Source organism: Arvicola amphibius, chromosome 10 (genome assembly GCF_903992535.2).
Source record: "Arvicola amphibius chromosome 10, mArvAmp1.2, whole genome shotgun sequence".
NCBI classification, from domain to species: Eukaryota; Metazoa; Chordata; class Mammalia; order Rodentia; family Cricetidae; genus Arvicola; species Arvicola amphibius.
In genome coordinates, this window is record NC_052056.1 from 36,227,208 (window position 1) to 36,246,197 (window position 18,990).

General features: G+C 36.2%; 2 protein-coding genes across 2 annotated transcripts; both read left to right on the forward strand.

Annotated features, from left to right (window-relative positions):
• The first annotated feature begins 750 nt into the window (after positions 1 to 750).
• Positions 751 to 1,668, forward strand: LOC119825225 (olfactory receptor 5AC1-like). The gene has a single exon (XM_038345967.1). The coding sequence runs from the start codon at positions 751 to 753 to the stop codon at positions 1,666 to 1,668; it is 918 nt and encodes a 305-aa protein (XP_038201895.1).
• Positions 1,669 to 12,168: 10,500 nt separating this feature from the next.
• LOC119825169 (olfactory receptor 5AC1-like) lies at positions 12,169 to 18,686 on the forward strand. The gene is made up of 2 exons (XM_038345877.1): positions 12,169 to 13,074; positions 18,669 to 18,686. The coding sequence occupies exons 1-2, from the start codon at positions 12,169 to 12,171 to the stop codon at positions 18,684 to 18,686; spliced, it is 924 nt and encodes a 307-aa protein (XP_038201805.1).
• The last annotated feature ends 304 nt before the right edge of the window (positions 18,687 to 18,990 follow it).

An 18,990-nucleotide genomic window follows, 5' to 3' on the forward strand; every position in this document is an offset into this window, starting at 1 on the left:
TAATGTTATTACCTGCCATGTTCATGTTTTAGAATATAACTAGAATATAACACAAATATATCTCTATCAAATACAAAATAATTAATACATTTGACTTCCATATAGGAAGTTTTGAGGATATATGTGAAAAGAAAGTAGGATGAAGCCATTTGAGAGGGCAGAGTGACAAATCGGAGGGTGGAGAGCGACCAGGAGAGTGTCAACATGTTCAAATCCCATTATAAACGAGAATCAGTAAACACTTCATACAGTGTGACTTTTCAACTTGAGTTTCTTTTAAAAATATTTTTGTATTAATTGCATTTTGCATTTTCCTCAACGCAAATTGTGTATTAAAGCTATATATTATAAGTGTATTTAAATTAAACAAAGTCTAAAATTAATTGATTTGTAGTTACTTAAGTCAATATTTTTAATGCCAGGTAAATTGATGTGTGTGGCCTTCGCAGTTACTTTTCAAATAATTACTTTTCAGATAATATATGTATATATATATATACATACATATATATATATACAAACTATATATATATATATATATATAGAGAGAGAGAGAGAGAGAGAGAGAGTTTAGAAAATGCTTCCTATTTCAGGAAAGCTAAAAACAGAAACAGTTCTCTTTGTTCTTATTTACCAAGGAGTGTTTGGTATGTACTAAAGTGGACTATAATATGACCCTATTCTTGTTAAATCTCGGTCATGCTTTCTTTGTCTCATCTCCTGTTGTAGTCAGCATCCTGAGCCAGTGTGATGGAAGGAAATAGGACCTTGCTGACCGAGTTTGTTCTCAGAGGACTAACAGATCGTCCAGAGCTGCAAGTCCCCCTGTTCCTGGTGTTCTTCTCCATCTATGTCATCACCATGGTGGGCAACCTTGGCTTAATTTTTCTCATCTGGAAAGACCCCCATCTTCACACTCCTATGTACATTTTCCTTGGAAATTTAGCCTTTACTGATGCCTGTACTTCATCGTCTGTGACTCCAAAGATGCTTATGAAGTTTTTAAATAAGAATGACATGATATCAATGGGTGAGTGTTCTGCCCAATATTACTTTTTTTGTTTCAGTGCAACCACAGAAATTTTCCTATTGGTTGCAATGGCCTATGACCGCTATGTAGCCATATGCAATCCTCTGCACTATACAGTTGTGATGTCCAAAAGACTCTGCACTGTGTTAATAAGTATGTCATATATAATTGGGTTCCTAAATCCTGCAGTTCTTATAGGACTATTATCCAGATTAACTTTCTGTAGGTCTAATGTTATTGATCATTTCTACTGTGAAATCTTGCCACTCTATACAATCTCTTGCACTGATCCATCTCTTAATGCATTGGTGACTTTTATTATTGCTTCTTCCATACAAATCAGCACCTCTGTGACCATTGTAGTCTCTTATGGCCGTGTCCTATTTGCTGTCCTGAACATGAAGTCTAAGAAGGGCAGAAAGAAAGCCTTCTTCACCTGCAGTGCCCACCTGCTCTCTGTCTCTTTGTTCTATGGCACTCTCCTCTTCATGTATGTGAGTCCTGGGTCTGGACCAGGTAAAACCCAGGATAAAATGTATTCACTGTTCTACACGGTTGTGATTCCTCTGTTAAACCCCTTTATTTACAGTTTAAGAAACAAAGAAGTTTTAGGTGCTCTGAAAAGAGTTATGAAATGATAATCATTTCCTTATTGTTTTGATTTTTTGTATCACCTGTCCTCTCTTTAGCAATGAATCATAAAATTGGAACCTGTGTTATGCACATAACAGAAAATTTTTGTATTTCTCCATAAAGGAATAAAAGCTGAAACTGTGAATTTCTTTCGTAGTCACATTATTATAAAATAGTTAATGAGAACTTTAATATCTAATCCCTGTCTTTTTTTAAATTCAAACTCTCTGTGTAAGTTCCTTCATTAAATTATTTACTAAATTAATAAATATTCGTTTAATATATTTATTACAACTTCTTGAGTTTATTTTTATTAAAAAGCAATTCAGGTCTGTAAACGATTGGTTTAATACATATTATTCCCCTTCTAATCATTACTTGAGCAAAGTTCTTTTAAATAATCTGTGGTTTTATTACCAGCAAAAAGTAAATAATATGTATTTTTCATATGACAAGGAAGAATAACACACAAGCACTTAAATGTGGTATTTCTTATTTTCAAGTTATCTGATAGACAAAAATATTTATTTTACATCAGTTAAATTTCTTAAAGTATTAAAAATTACAATAAACATATTTTTTCATAGAATGTAAGAAGATAGTTTTAAATTCTTACAAAGTGTCTGTCTTTTTGCTGTGTATGTCTTTCTTTTGTTTTCACATATTTCTCTGGCTCAGAGTCAGACATCTTGGTGTGTCTACCAGCAAAGATCTCCAAATGCATCTCATTAGGAGTAAGATGAGCAGGTGAACTGTGATTCATGCCTTTTGCCACATGAAGTCAATAGTGTCATTCAGGAATATCCTTGTCACGACAGTTTATAATTTCTCTGAGTGTTCAAACAATATAAGAAAGGGGGAAACAGGATGAACCGTGTAAGATGCAAAAACCACCATGTAGAATACATGAAAACATGACTATACTATTTAAGGAGACTTTTGAAGGGAAAAGGATCAACAATGACCTTGAATGTGTAAAGGCCCCATAGGCTCTCACGTTGGACACTTAGTTCCCATCTGGTCTTTCTGTTTGGGAAGACTATGGAATTTTTAGGAGGTGCATTCCTGCTGAAGGAGGTGCATCAGCACAAGCAGGCCATAAATCCCTATCGCCCCATCCCCTTCTTATTTTTGCTCTGCTTCTTGAAGGTGTACCCAATGTGGCCAATGTTATAGTTTCAGTCATGGGAACTTTAGGCTCCAGAAACTGCAAACCTTAATCCATGCTTTACCTTTTACAAAAAGTGGTTCAAGCAGAAGACTGGCACAAGTCAGTGTGGTTGCTGTGAGTGTCTTCACCTTGTAGTTCTTAGGCCTTTGTAAGTCCTTTGGAGCAGAAGCATGGATGAGTTTGAAACTTTGGGTAAGCTACAAGAAGAAATTAATAGACCACTCTAATTGGAGTTTGGGATGTCAGGGAATAGAGAAAGGATACTGAATTTTTAAGTCTGTCTCATGATGTTACAGAGTTGAATAATGGTAACATAGAGGTCTCTCTGTGTATACTGTGGCAAAGAATCTCATGGTGCCTCTAAAAAGTAGATTTAGACTGAATTGAAAAGTAGTGGCCTAATATATTCCATAGTAAAAATTTTGTTAGGATAAAATTATTGTGCTGCAGTTATATATCATTATTTTAATCAGAAATATATAATAGACTAGAAGAGAGAGGGAGAGAGAGAGAGAGAGAGAGAGAGAGAGGGAGAGGGAAGGAGGGAGGGAGGGAGAGAGAGAGGGAGGGAGGGAGAGAGAGGAAGAGAGAGAGAGAGAGAGAGAGAGAGAGAGAGAGAGAGAGAGAGAGAGAGAGAGAGAGAGAGAGAGAGCTTGATTGTGGGAGCCATTATGGGGCTAACGTGAAACCTGGCATCAGGGAAATTCCCAGTAATCCACAAGGATGACCCCAGTGAAGACTCTAAGAAATAGTGGAGAATGTGGCTAACTTGGTCTTCCTCTGTAGTCAGATTGATGACTATATTAATTATCATCATGGAACCTTCATACAGCAACTGATGGAAGTAGATGCAGAGATCCACATTTAAGCACTGTACTGATCTTCCAGAGACCAGTCCAGGAGAGGGAGGAGCAATAATGTGAGCAAAGGGGTCAAGACCATGATGGGAATAACTATAGAAACAATTTACAAACTCAGTGTGAGCTCACTGACTCTTGACTGATAGCAATGGAACCTGCATAGGGCCAAACTAGGTCCTCTGAATGTGGGTGTCAATGTGTGGTTGAGGTCGTCTTTGTAGCCACTAGCAATGGGAGCAGGATTTATCCCCAGTGCTTGAATTGGCTTTTGGGGGCCCATTCTTTTTGGAGAGATACCTTATTCAACCTAAATATAGAGAGGAGGGACTTTGTTCTATCTTAAAGTAATGTGTCAGACTTTGTTGACTCCCAATGGGAAGCCTTACTTTCTCTGAGGAGTGGATGGGGGTATGGTGGGAGGAAGGTGGAAGAAGCAGAAGGAGGGGAGGGAGTGGGACTGGGATAGGTATGTAAAATGAATAAGATTGTTTTAAAATAAATAAATTTTAAAAAGAAAGTAAAATAAGTCACCTTGAGTCCAACATTAGTTAAGTCTCTTCCATGAGATTTTGAACTTTTGACCAGTTCTAGGACTAGTTTAAACATTGGGGGTGAGATAGGTCTGTGCAGGTGGTGTCCTGAATGACAGACTCCGACCTGGTGTCCTAGGAGACAGGCCTGTCCTTATCTGACCAACTCAACTGCCATTTAGTCCCAGATTCTGTGCTCTGGGTCAATCCTCCAAAGCAGCTACAGGGCTGGTCAGGGGCCCACTGGTCATCGCCCAGTATGGAGCCACTGTGGCTGTAGACTAAGATGCCTGCCCTGCTGGGAGACAGAGAGCTCTGCTATCTGCAGTTTATAAACCCAAAAGTCAAGCCTGGCAAGCCACAGGGCAGCCAACATACAGGATAGGGAGGTGTGCAGCAGCCTGAGACTTCCATGGAATGCTTTGCCTTGTCACAAAATCACCATGATTCTGGGCAACAGAAGGTTATCTGAGATAAGTCTCAGCAATGGCTCAGTATTCATGGTGTCAGAAACCATAAACCTCGAACCAGACTAGTGACTCTTTGCAAGGGATATTTACATATAAAGGTGTCTGGACAAAAAAATACTGTGTGACACACTGCAGTTTCCAATGCCAGGATGACAAATGAGTATGAGAGCAAGAGGTAGGAATGTTGGAGGAATGGGGCTCTGGGTGAGCACTGGAGAAGGAGGAACAGGAGACTTGATGGCAGTGATGGGTGTGAGGAAGGGCTGCAGTTGACTGGGAATGTGTCCTTCCTGTGTATGGCTAACAAGGGTGTGTGCAGCCAATGGAGATAGCATTCTGTTTCATCCCCCAACACACTGTAGAGTTGCGAGTCTGCCCTGGTTCTAGGAAGTGAAAGGATGCCTAAAATGAAGAATAGTTTATATCTGGATTGAACCTCCTTAAAGACTTCTATGGGCTATGCTGAACCTGGAGACCACTTTGGTAGCTGTGAGCCACTGCTCCAGGCTGTTTCAAAGCCAGAGGTTAATATGGTTATCCATGATCATACAGTAACCAGGAGCCGGAGGAGGGAAGGAGATGGAAATTTTTAAATATAAAAAAAAAAATAAACCATGAGAAAAAAAAAAAAAGAAGTAAAAAAAAAAAAAAGAAAGAAAAACAAAGACAATAGGAGCATTAAACTTATACTGAATGTTCTTGCCATTAAGTGGACCATGAATATATGGGGTCCTCAGCTAGAATGTTTTAATTTGATCGAAAATATTCACTGTGGGAATCCTGGGTTTGAATCCTGGGTTTGGTTCCAGCTTTTGCTATTTGGAAAGGTCCTGGAACTTTTAGGATGTGCAGGTTTTGCTGGGAGAAGTTGGTCAATGGCAGTAGGGTTTTTAGTCTTTCTATCGTGGCCCTATTCTCTGTTATTGCTGTTTTTTGATTGAGGGTGCAATGATCTACTCTTTCAATCTCATGCTACTTTGATTTTCTGATCATGAAGTACTGCATTACCATGGAACTATGAACCCCAAACTACGCTTTCTTGTCAGATAATCATTTTATACACCATGAAGATGTGTCTTTGTTTTTACCACAGTAGCCTAAGGCATCCTTTAATTGTTTTAATAAAGAACTGAACAGTCAATAGGTAGGCAGGAGAGAATAGGAAGGACTTCTGGGGAGAGGAAGGAACTTGAGGGAAGATTATGAGGTGAGGATTTACCAGCAAGATGCAAAGGAAGTCAGACATATGGTAAAACATAGATTAATATAACTGGTTAATTTAAGTTATAAGAGCTAGTTGGGAAGTAGCCTAAGCTAAGGCCAAACTTTTATGCTTAATTAGAAGTCTCTATGTCATTATTTGGGAGTTGGTGGTCTTAAGAAATTCAGACTACACTTTCTCTCTAAAATTGATGGTTTAAGGCAATTTTGTTACAGCAATAGGAACATAACTAAGGTACTCTTCATGATAAAAAGAGACTCTTGAAAAGGAAAGACTCAAATGCAATCTTGTAAAAAGTAAGTATGAACACTGGAGAAGGGGACATAGTGTTAACCTAGTCAGACTTCAAAGTTGTATTGTAGTTATGAAGGAAATGTCTATGGCCTAACATTGCAGTCTGCTACACTCAGCTGTGAAATGTTATAATAATTATTAAAAATGACAAAGCTGTCTCTAAAATGGACTATACCTGCTGGTGTTTTTTCTTCATTTACTCCACCTAAATAACTTTCTGTTCTCCATGTCAAGTTAAAGACGGAATGAACTATGTGTAAAAGTTTTCTTTTGTGTATAGAGTTAAATTTCCACTTAACAGCACATATCTCACTTTTGCTGTCTGCAGCTCGATTTACTTGTAAAAGAGATGGGCAGTTTCCTTTATGAATGAGTAAAACAACCACCAATACAATTCAAGTCATTACATGGATTTTTACCATCTTGTCACCAGTGACAAGAGCTTCCCTATCATCCTTCCATTTGACTCTCTGGAAACATTGTAGGTACACATTAGTAACTTTACTTGGCAAGTGAGGAAATTAAGTTTAAGAATTTTCATTTGATCAACATCTTAGAGGCAAAAATCTCCAAGTTTGTATGTTCCAAATAGTATGGAACCACCTTCAAAACCAAGTACATCTACTGTATCAATACTCTGAAAAAATGACTTCATTGTCATGTCCACTGCAGTATATTTTGCAATGCCCAAAGTATTGAAGTATGCTGCATGACCACTAATGGATAGATTGACAAGCTAAATGAGGTGAACAGATTACTAATTAAATGATGGAAATACTGCAATTCTAAAAATCAGGGATGAGCCTAGAAGATATGCCACAAGGATTTATGTAGACCTGGAAGGACCAGTACTTCTTCATCTCACTTAAATGGAGAATCTAAAACAGCGAGATGCATAGATGACTAGACATGCAGCTGCCAGAGCCTGGAGAGTTGGCAGACTGAGGAATGGTGGTTAAGGGAAGGTTTCAATGGTAAAAGAAGACATTTGGTGGTGGTGACATCTTCACAAAATAATGACAATGGATAACCATGATGCACAGCATGTGTGCATAAAGACATCACTTTGTCCTCATAAATAATTGCAACCATATTTTTCAATTTTCAATAAAATTGAAGGGAACTTATAAATCTTTATAAACTTTACAATTTTTCCAAATGCTTGTAAATCAGGGAAATATGATACTATGTTAATGTAGGTATAGATCTATTTTCATGTGCATACATATAAATATAATGTGTTTGTTATTTTGGGCCTGCATAAAAAAGCAACATGTGTAGCTTTTGCATAATTAATGTAAATGCTATTAGCGTTGATCAGCAATCAGTGTGACTGAAGAAATTGTTTTCTTTATGTTTTATGTATTTTCATTGCTTTAAACATTTTTTCTGATATTTGATTACAGTGAGTCACATTAAAATTTGTTGATTTGATATGTGAGAAATACATTCATACTGGAAATATCATATAGTTCAATAAAACTTAGTATCAGTGGGAAAATGATGAAAAGCAATCTATTTTACCATTGACTTAATTTGAATTAGTAGGGGAACAGAAAGGAGAACTTGAGAGAACAGGATAGTTGAGATGGAGGGAGGACAGAGATGAGAGCAAGGAAAGAGGTATTTTGATTGAAGGAGTCATTATGAGGCTGGCAGGAAACCTGGCTCTGGAGAAATTACCAGGAATCTACAAGGACCCCGGATAAGACCCTAAACAATAGAGGAGAGGGTACCCGAACAGGCCTTGCCCTGTAGTCAGAGTGAATATCTTAAATATCACCATAGAACCTTCATCCAGTAACTGATGGAAACAGAGGCAGAGACCCACATTGGAGCACTAGACTGCGCTCCCAAAATCCTGATGAAAAGTGAGAGGAGTGAGAATATGAGCAAAGAGGTCAAGACCATGATGGGTACACTGTAACAGCCTACCTGAGCTAATGGGAGCTCACCAATTCCAGCTGGATTGGGAAGGAAACAGCATATGTTCAAACTAGTCCCTCTGAATGTGGGTGTCAGTTGTATGGCTGGGGCAGACTGTGGGGCCACTGGCAGTGACACCAGGATTTAACCCTACTGCTTGTACTGGCTTTTTTGGAACTCATTCTGTTTGGATGGATACCTTGCTCAGGACTTGGACCTTCCTCAAAGCAATGTGCCTTACCCTCTCTGAGGAATGGATGGGGGGTAGAGTGTGGGTGGTTAGGTGGAAGGAAGGGAAAGAGGGGAGGGAGTGGGAACTGGGTTGGGATGTAAAATGAAAAAAGATTGTTTTCTTTTTTTAAAAAAGTAAATTCTTGTTTAAAATAAAGACACCATGGGAACATTTAATAATTTCCAAAAAGGCATCTTCATAGTAAAATGTATGTATTTATAAAATATTCTCCATGTGTTACAATATAATACAGATGGTGAGTCAATTCCATCCAAAATACCTAAAGAATGTCAGTGGAGTAAATGCTTTTATTTATAGCTGACCTTTAATACTGGGGTTTAGAAAGCTAGCAAGCCTATGTAAGTCCAGCTATAATAGGTTTGTTAGTAATAGCTAGCTGAATAATCAACAATGCCCAGCAGATTGACTTAATCCTACAGGGAAATTTTGGTAGCACTGAGGGAGTTTTAGTTTTGAATTTAAAATAGTATTGAAGATGATAAGAAATAAATATCCCCTACAAACTGCTTTTGTTATAGGAAGCTGACCCGAGAAGGACAGTTGTCACTGACACTCTTGCTGCTGAAGCTAGAGTAGTTTCTTGGAGATATAAGCTTCTTGGCATCTATGCTTGCAACTGTTTTCATTGGAGTCTGGTGAGTAAAATATTATTGTCATTTTAATAGTTCAGCCACTCCATTAGAAAACATTTATCATAATGTATGAATGTCTGCATAGAAATAATAACATGGACACATCTTTTAAGAAAATTTTCTAACAAAAGTGACAAACAAAAGACCTGAGAATATAAATGAGATATTTTGTTATCTGGTTCACTTTCTCTAAGTCCCTGCTGACACCCATATGTGCTTATACACCAAAGACTTGTGCTCAATCATGTGACTTTGTAAGAGTTCATGTGGTCAACTATCATGCTTTTATTCTTAATAAGTAAAATTACCCTTTCTTCCATAGTCAAGATGAATTCTGGTTCATGGAACCACAAGGCTTGTGGCTTAAGTCACCTATGCCTGTTTCCTCACCTGTTGATGGATTCCTTGGGAATTCTGGGAATATGAAGAAAGGAAGATTCCCCCATGGCAGCAGCATCTGTTTCATGATAAATTTTTAGAAAATATAAAAAATAAAAATATAAGAGTTATCTTTTTATGCTTTTATGAGATATGACAGTGAAACATTTAATAATTCTAACAAACATTACATTTTTTCTGCTATTGTGCTTCAGCATCCAACAAAGTTCTAAGCAAATGTTCCCTTTCCTATACCCAGTAACGATAGAGGTGAACTATTTCCACAGAACAGTTTTTCTTTTTAGTTGAAATAGTGAAATTAAAATACCCTGTGAACCTCTATAAAACACTTCCATTCTCCTACATGTTTTATTGCCTTAAGAATATTCCTTTCTTATTCTTTTAAAAAGAACTCTACACCCTTGAAAAACACAAAACCAATTATTTGAGAAAAATAGTTTCTTAAAAACACTGATGAGAACTCAGAGCTATGGGCTAACTTTATAAAACATATTGGTTGCTAAGCTCAAAAAACAAATGCAAAGAGTATGCTGGTAAGAAACCCATTTGGCTGTCCTTGTCTTAATACTATGGCTTTCCTTATTCATTGGGTGTTTAGCCACCAAAATCTGATATTTATAAGTGATTAGCTTCAATCTTAGATCAACAATACAGTACTGCAATACGTAAACCACCTTATGCCCAGAACTGTGCTTATTTTCACACAGAAACATAGCAATGTTGTCTTAACTTGAATGCTCACCCTGCTGTATTCTAAGACTTTACCCCACTGCCCTGACTAATTACACTCCTGGGTACATGGATTTCAGTGAAATAATCTGCCTTGCTTGATATTTTTGTGGTCCTTATAAATTAGGTATCTTCATGTTTTACCTACTTAACCCTTTTTATATAAAGTTTTTAATATCTTGGGATAAAATGCAGATATTGGAGACATTGGTCATTCATTCTACTGTGATGTGTTTTTTTTAAAGAATCTTAATTTTTAAAATTTTTTTTAAAGATTTATTTATTTATTATGTATACAGTATTCTTAGTACTCTGACTGCAGGCCAGAAGATGGCACCAGATCTTATTACAGATGGTTGTGAGCCACCATGTGGTTGCTGGGAATTGAACTCAGGACCTTTGGAAGAGCAGACGGTGCTCTTAACCAGTGAGCCATCTCTCTAGCCCCATATGATGTGTTTTATAATGTTAAACAGCATTTTTAACTTTACAATAACCCTCAAGAAAATTAAAGGCTCCAGAAACACTGTGACATTGTTTCATTGTTTAAATCTCTTTAAAATCGTAGGCAACTGAAATATTAAAAGTCATTCTTAATTCTAAAAGACAATTTTCCAAACAGGCATGTTTAAATTTTATTTCTTATCTCTTTCATTAATATGTAAAAAATATGTAAAAAATGTGTGTATATGTGTTTTATCTTAAAATAAAAGTGATTGTAACATCATGGACTAATATATGATTAATAGGTTCTTTGTTGCACACTAAAAATCATAACATTTTAATTTAGGTGTCTTTAATCCTGTGAGGAAGTGAATTAATGCTTCTTTACATGTACTCTGCTGAAAACAAAACATAAATGTTGTGTTCAGATTTCATTGTTGCTTTATAGATGTATAATCAATATGAAAAGGATAAAAGGAGCAATAATATTTAGTATTAGCTGACCTGTTTATGTCTTAGAAGGAATAACACACAAATATTAGTAATAACAAAAGCACAGTCCCTTTTCTTCTCATGTAAATACATTCGAAAGATGCAGATGAAAAGAAAGTAGGATGAAGCCATTTGGAAAGGCAGAGAAACATCAGAAGAGGGAGAGATACATGAAAAAGTTAGCTGTTCAAAATCCACTGTAAATGTGAATGAAAATGTCATTATTGAAATATTGAAAAAAGAAGACATTTTGACTAGAGTTTTTTTTCTTTTTTTTTCCTCATTTTTTTTTATTAAAGATTTCCATCTCTTTCCCTCCTCCTCCCCCTTCCCTCCCCTCCCTTCCACCCATACCCCCACTCCACCCCTCTCCAAGACAAAGAGCCATCAGGGTTCCCTTCACTATGTTAAGTCCAAGGTCCTCCCAGCTCCGCCTAAGTCCAGGAAGGTGAGCAACCAAACTGACAAGGCTCACAGTGAGCCCGTCCATGCTGTAGTTTGTTTTTAAAATATTTTAGTACAAAGTATGTTTTGTATGTTTAATCATTCTAAATTACATATTATAAATGTAATTAAATTAAACATAATCTAGATATATATTAAGTTAAACATAATTTTTAGTTATTAGGTCAATGTACATAAGGCCAAATGAATCAGTATTTATGGCTTTTTCAGTTACCTTTTCGTATAATTGCATGATATAAACTGGGACTGGAGAGATGACTCAGCTGTTAAGAACACTGGTTCCTCTTTCATAGGACCTGTTTGAATTCCAAACATCCACATGACAGGTCACAATGGTCTGTAACTCTGGTTACAGGTTACCAGACATTCTCACACAAACATTCGTGTAGGCAAAACACCAATGAACTTAAATTTAAAAACTATTCATCAAAATTGTTTAAAAAATATTTCCTATTTCAGGAGAGCTACAGAAGCAGACATAGTCCACTTTGTCCATATTTACTAAGGAGTATCTGACACGTGGGAATGTGGACTACAATATGACCCTATTCTCTTTGACAGTTGGCCATATTTTCTTTTTCTCATCTCTCTCTACAGTGAGCATCCTGAGCCAGTGTGATGGAAGGAAATAGGACCTTGCTGACTGAGTTTGTTCTTAGAGGAATAACAGATCGTCCAGAGCTGCAAGTCCCCCTGTTCCTGGTGTTCTTCTCCATCTATGTCATCACCATGGTGGGCAACCTTGGCTTAATTTTTCTCATCTGGAAGGACCCCCATCTTCACACTCCCATGTACATTTTCCTTGGAAATTTAGCCTTTGCAGATGCCTGTACTTCATCCTCTGTAACTCCAAAGATGCTTATGAAATTTTCAAATAAGAATGACATGATATCTCTGGGTGAGTGTTTTGCCCAATTTTACTTCTTTTGTTTCAGTGCAACCACAGAAATTTTCCTATTGGTTGCAATGGCCTATGACCGCTATGTAGCCATATGCAATCCTCTGCACTATACAGTTGTGATGTCCAAAAGACTCTGCACTGTGTTAGTAAGTATGTCATATATAATTGGGTTCCTAAATCCTATAGTTCATGTGGGATTGTTATTCAGATTAACATTCTGTAGATCTAATATTATTGATCATTTCTACTGTGAAATCATGCCAATCTATACAATTTCTTGTACAGATCCATCTCTTAATGCATTGGTGGCTTTTATTTTTGCTTCTTCCATACAAATCAGCACCTCTGTGACCATTGTAGTCTCTTATGGCCGTGTCCTATTTGCTGTCCTGAACATGAAGTCTAAGAAGGGCAGAAAGAAAGCCTTCTTCACCTGCAGTGCCCACCTGCTCTCTGTCTCTTTGTTCTATGGCACTCTCCTCTTCATGTATGTGAGTCCTGGGTCTGGACCAGGTAAAACCCAGGATAAAATGTATTCACTGTTCTACACAGTTGTGATTCCTCTGTTAAACCCCTTTATTTACAGTTTAAGAAACAAGGAAGTTTTAAGTGCTCTCAAAAGAGTCATGAAATGATTACCATCTCCCAAAATTTTCATGGTTTTAAGTATGTTTTTCTTCTCTTCTGCAGTATTTCATACTATTTGATAGTGTGTTTTGAATATAATAGAAATATTACCTATGGCTGGACTATACATCCATGTCTAATTATGCAATTATAATTAAAATATTAAATGAATGTTTTAAGAGATATTCCTGGTCATTTGTTGTTTTATGTGTGTACTCCTTATTGTTCTAATCCATAGAAATCTTGTCTCTGATTTCTGCCTGTTTTTGGAACTCTTTTCCTTATATTGGGTTGTCTTTGCCAGGCTACATATGTAGTCCTCTGCCTTGTCTTACTATATCTCGTTGTGTCGTGTTTTATTGTTTTTGCTTATTTTCTCTTTTCTGAAATGAATCTTAGAGAGAGGGGAGGTGGGGAACATTGGGAGGGGTTGGGGAGGGGAAACTGTAGTTGGAATGTGTTTTATGAGAGATTTTTAATAATAGTAATAGTAATAATAATAAAAGAAATAAAAGTAAGAATCTCTTGTTTTTAAGTTACATACATTCTTAAATTCTTGATTTTATAGTATTTAAAATATTCTTAAATCCCTTATTTATATAAAAGACACACACATACAGAGGGAGAGAGAGAGAAAGAGAGAGAGATTGAGAGAAAGACACCTGCTATGACTGTGTTACTGCCCCCAGGAGCCAGAGTGAAGTTCTGAATGGAGCTTGAGTTTTAGGCAGCTAGGGATGGTTGATCTTCTGGAAAAGTAGCACATCCTTTGATAGCTGAGTCATAGCCCCACCCCTACTTCAATTTTAATCCATACTCACTACATATTTTTAGTAGGCTGTTAAACTTTTCCCCACAGTTTTCATGTATTTTAGAACTCTGCTGACTTTTTAGCTGAATATATGTGTAATTCCTCTGATTACACACCTTTTTTTCTTCATTCTTGAGGAAGTTCCATAAAAAATCTTTTGTTTAAAATATGTGTAATTATGCCAAATTTAAAAAATGAAGCATTTAAAGTAAGTATTTCTTGAGAAATATGAGTAGTCTTAATGGCCTAAAGAATTCTATCACTCCCAGTGAAAATATACAAATTTATTAGCTTAAAAACAAAACCAAAAAAATAATAGAAAGCTTGGTCAATAGCTCAGCAGTACAATATTTGTTGCCAGGTCTGTCAAACTGAGTTAGAACCCCAGGACCCACTTGGTGGAAGGAGACAACTGACTCCATCAGGTTCTTTTCTGACCTGTACATCATGGTATGTAACCGCCATCAATCAAACTAATATATGAAGAAAACCTAAAAATTTAATGGAGAATAAAAGAAAAATGTAAATTTTACAAAACTTCTACAATTTATTTTTAAACTTATATTGTTTTATACCTTCATTCCTGACTTGCAGATGCCAACTGATTATAGCTATTTTCTATAATTGAAACCTTCAACAGGTAATGTGGGAGTCCCCTCTGTGTGCTGTGATTACCATTAATGAATAAAGAAACAGCCTTGGCCTGTTGACAAGGCAGAAGTTAGGTAGGCAGGGAAGACTGGACTAAATGGTAGGAGAAATAAGGGCAGAGTCAGGGAGATGCCATGGAGCTACCGCCAGAGTCAGACATGCCGAATCTTTGCTGGTAAGTCAATGTCACGTGGATATACAGATTAATAGAAATGGGTTAAATTAATATGAGTTAGCCGATAAGAAGCTAGAGCTAATGTGCCAAGCAGTGATTTAATTAGTGCAATTTCTGTATGATCATTTCAGTTCTGGGTAGCTGGGACAAACAAGCAGCCTGCTGCTACAAACAGGAAATTAAATCAACTTTTCCTCCTCTAAAGTAAGGATGAGTGTGTAAGGCCATCATGAAAGTATATGACCTCTTTGTCCTTCTGACTATGTTGGATACAGACTTCTGAATATGTAAAATAAACGAAAAATGTCTACATGTACATGACATGTTATACCCTACCTTTTAATTAAAATTGAAAAGTCTAGTGAGTCCTATAATACTCAGCCCACAGAGGACAGATTGACTTCAAGTTTGTTGGTTTTGTTCCTTCTGTATCTGTCTTTCTATTCTGACGTACAGGCTCCAATACAAGCAGGTTGTTTCTTTGTGAATGAAGACTCTGAAGAGATTATGTCTCATTTTAAACATAGTGCAAAACTCTAGATTTTTAATGTTTGTAACTAATATGAATCCATCTTATGCATTTGCCAAATGCTAATAATATATGTATGACTTTGTCGGCTGTATTTATCTGTAGTTTCATGAAAGTCTGTACTAAGTAACAACATGACTCACTCAGTATGAAACTATGCAGTATTGTTTCCAGCCATATTTATTTAGAGCAGGAGAGTGGATAAAAGAGCTGCAGACAATTCATGTTTCAAGTGGAAAAAGATTACAATGAATATTTATTATTATCTTTTAATTTTTTCTTCCATGATCACCCAAGACAGTTACAGTCAATAGCTGCCTTCTTTTTATAAAATAGTCTTGAAGAATATACATTCTGAGTTTAATTTTTGTGCTACCTTTGTAGGAGGTAAGAGTAGTTGTGGATTTTCTCTCTAGTACAGAACATATGACATTTGTCTTTCTGGGTCCAGATTACCTCATTCAATATAGTATTTTCTAATTCCATTCACTTACCTGCAACTTCATGATTTCAATTTTCTTATTGCATAACATGTTTTTATTATCCATTCATCTCTTTAGTGAATTTATGTCATGTACATCTCATAGCTATTGTAAAGAGAGTTGCAATGAGTACAGTTGAACACATCTCTGTGATGTAGGAAGTTGAGTACTTTGGGCATATAGCAAGGAGTGGTATACCTGGGTCATAATCATAAATGATAAATTTACTAATTATTTCCTTAAATGTACCATTTAGATTTTGTGTCTGTGTTATTGCTACAGTCAATATGTGCTGTCTCTGTTGCATATACCTTTTTTTTTCTTCAAGAAGGCCTCTTATTTGCAGCATGATCTATGAAGTAGAGAACTGCATTGAGTAATGACTACAGCACAGACAACTGAGGAGCCAGAATAGGATTGCAACGCTTTCATATTCTGTGACAAACAGGGGGCAACAGATCACACATGCCTATAGGTGCAGACTTCAAATATAAAAGTTGTGAGCTTGACATGTAGTAATGAGTCAGAAGACACTGATAAGACTTAAGCCCCCCCCCCCACCCCGAAAAAAAAAAAACTATTAGAAGCCGCGTGATGGAGACATACACCTTTAATCCCAGGACTCTGGAAGCAGAGGCTGGTGGATCTTTGTGAGATCGAGGCCAGCCTGGTCTACACAAGGTAGTTCCAAGACAGGCTCCAAAGCAACACAGAGAAACCCTGTATCAAAAAACAAAAAACAAAAGAAAAAAAAAGACTTAAGGTACTTCCATTTGTTTCCAAAAGACCAAATATCACTTCTGCTCCAAATTTTCATGCACTATTAGCCACTTTCAATTATCTCTTACAAGCTTCCTGAGGTTGAGACCTTAAAAGAGGAATAACTTATTTGTTCAGCATTTAACACATATTTCTAAAACCTATGTCAGAAGCTCCTTTGATTACTAATTGACAATGAACATAGAATTTCACAGTCAAAGTACAGAGGATAGGAGATTCTGGAACAATCAATTGTAAGCTGCTCAGCAATATCGTACCCCTTCCTTTGGGGGATAGGTATTGTTGTAGAAGATGGAAATGAGATTGTAAAAGTCAGAGATAATAGATGACTTCAAGTAAACAATATCTTCTGGATACAGTAAAACAGCTATACATATAACAACATGCATAAGACCTGTGCAAGTTCAGGTCAGACAAAATTCCATGTGGTGGGTATGTGCATGGGCATGAATTCTCATCCCAACCTGAGGAGATAATGGTAAATGATAGTTTTCAGAAAAAGGAAAGTTGGTTTTTTGTAAATGTATAGATAGAGTAAATGAAACACATTCTGTAATATGGCTGCAAAGCTAATAGTATATTGGCAACTCTAATTGGAATTATGCATTAAAAATCTCTGGCCCTAGGAATTTTTGGGGGGGAGGTTAGGAGATTTTTAATCACTGCTTTTATTTCCTTTGTGGTTGGTTATATGTCTATTTAAATTGTTTTTCAGATATTGATTTAACTTTGGTAAATGGTATCTATCAAGAAAATTTTCCATTTCATTTAGATTTTTCAATTTTGTGGAGTACAAATTTTTGAATTATGAACTAATGATTCTCTGAATTTCCTTGGAGTCTGTTTTTATGTACCCCTTTTGTTTCTGATTTTGTTGATTTGGCCTCTACTAAACCTGGCTGGATTATGGGCCCTAATTTTGAGTCCAGTGGAGGGGGAGAAAACACAATTCTTTACAGACCTTGAAACAACAATTCTCAACTTCATATGAAAAAAGAAACACACTCCAGATCCCTCTGCAGTGAGGATTAGCCTTCAGCAGCTCAGGGATTGAGTCAGAAATCACTATCTGAGGTAGTAAAACTTAGTTCTCTGGAGCCAACGAAAGGGTACAAAACTTATCTCTGTGGGTCTGGTGAAAAAAAAAAAGGTGGGGGAAAGACCCAGTTAGGGCCTGTCTATCATCTTTTCTCTCTGTTCTTTATTTCTTTTCCTACCTCTATTCAGATGTATCCCCTTCTGTCTCTCTTGATGTTTTCCTTATAATTAACTTTATTTTGTTCCTTACAGTTTATGTACCTCAGAAAAATCTTTCAAGCACTATAAAATTTAAAATGTTGTTACATTTTATTTATTTTATTTAAGTGAGTGATTACAATGAACACAAGTAAAAAATGACATGTTTTTCATATTCCTTAAATGATTAAACGTTTTACATATTATGGGTCAAAAATGAATTGTCTCAAACATCCCCATACATTCATACTCATTCATACTCATTCATACTCAAGCAACTTGCTATAGAGTAACTGGGTGTAAGCAAACAAGGTATTTTTGTTAGCAAGTACTTTTGCTAGTAGACTGCATTTTGCAGTTACAAAGAAAGTGCTAATAATTTTATTAATTATCTCAAAAAGTTATCTTAAAGGAATCTTAGAAGAGTCACAAATATAATCTTCTATATATGACCAAGAATCAACTATTTCTATTTTAAATCCTTAGGGTGCATACCCATTCATCAACAGTATTTTATCTCAGGAATCTAAGGAGAGAAATGAGTACAAGGAATTAATAATCATTGTCTTTGATCATCAACTCATCATAGCAAAAAAAGCATGTCAGCCAACAGTAACAAGACTACCATGGTCCCAGCTCCCTGACCTCAATAAGTACCTTACTCAGCTATTAAAATTATTCATTTAAATTATTTTTGAAGGTTTCATTAAACCTCAAAGCCTTTAATGAAAATGTCTTAACTTAACCTTGTCATGTTTAAATATTTTTTTCTAGCAATGATGCACACACACACACACACACACACACACAAACACACAAAACCATGTCACATCTCACAACATTAAGATTAAAAGAACATGGATTAATTTAGCTTTTGGGACTCAATTATTTTTCTTAATCATTAACATAAGCCACAATCTATACAGCTTCTCAAAAGAAACTAGCTGAGTGATATTTTCTTGTTCTTATTTTATATCCTTTTCAGATGTTTTTATCAGGGTTGGGCAATACCATATCTTGCCTTTACCTCTATTACTTTTTACACTAAGCTAATCTTTACCACAATCCCTTACTATGTTTATTCATGATCCTCACTCATCAAAATCCTGTTTAAAGTAACAATATTATTATATGAAATCATTGCATCAGTTAAATGATGCAGTTTAGGCAGAAATCATCTTCTTCCTAAACCATAGGTAAAAATGCCAAGTAGGACAGGGTATTTCCATGGCATAATCACACAATATT

What these genes read in the sequence shown, in the direction of transcription:
- LOC119825225 (XM_038345967.1), top strand. Translation starts at nt 751, where the DNA reads ATGGAAGGAAATAGGACCTTGCTGACCGAGTTTGTTCTCAGAGGACTA.
- LOC119825169 (XM_038345877.1), top strand. Translation starts at nt 12,169, where the DNA reads ATGGAAGGAAATAGGACCTTGCTGACTGAGTTTGTTCTTAGAGGAATA.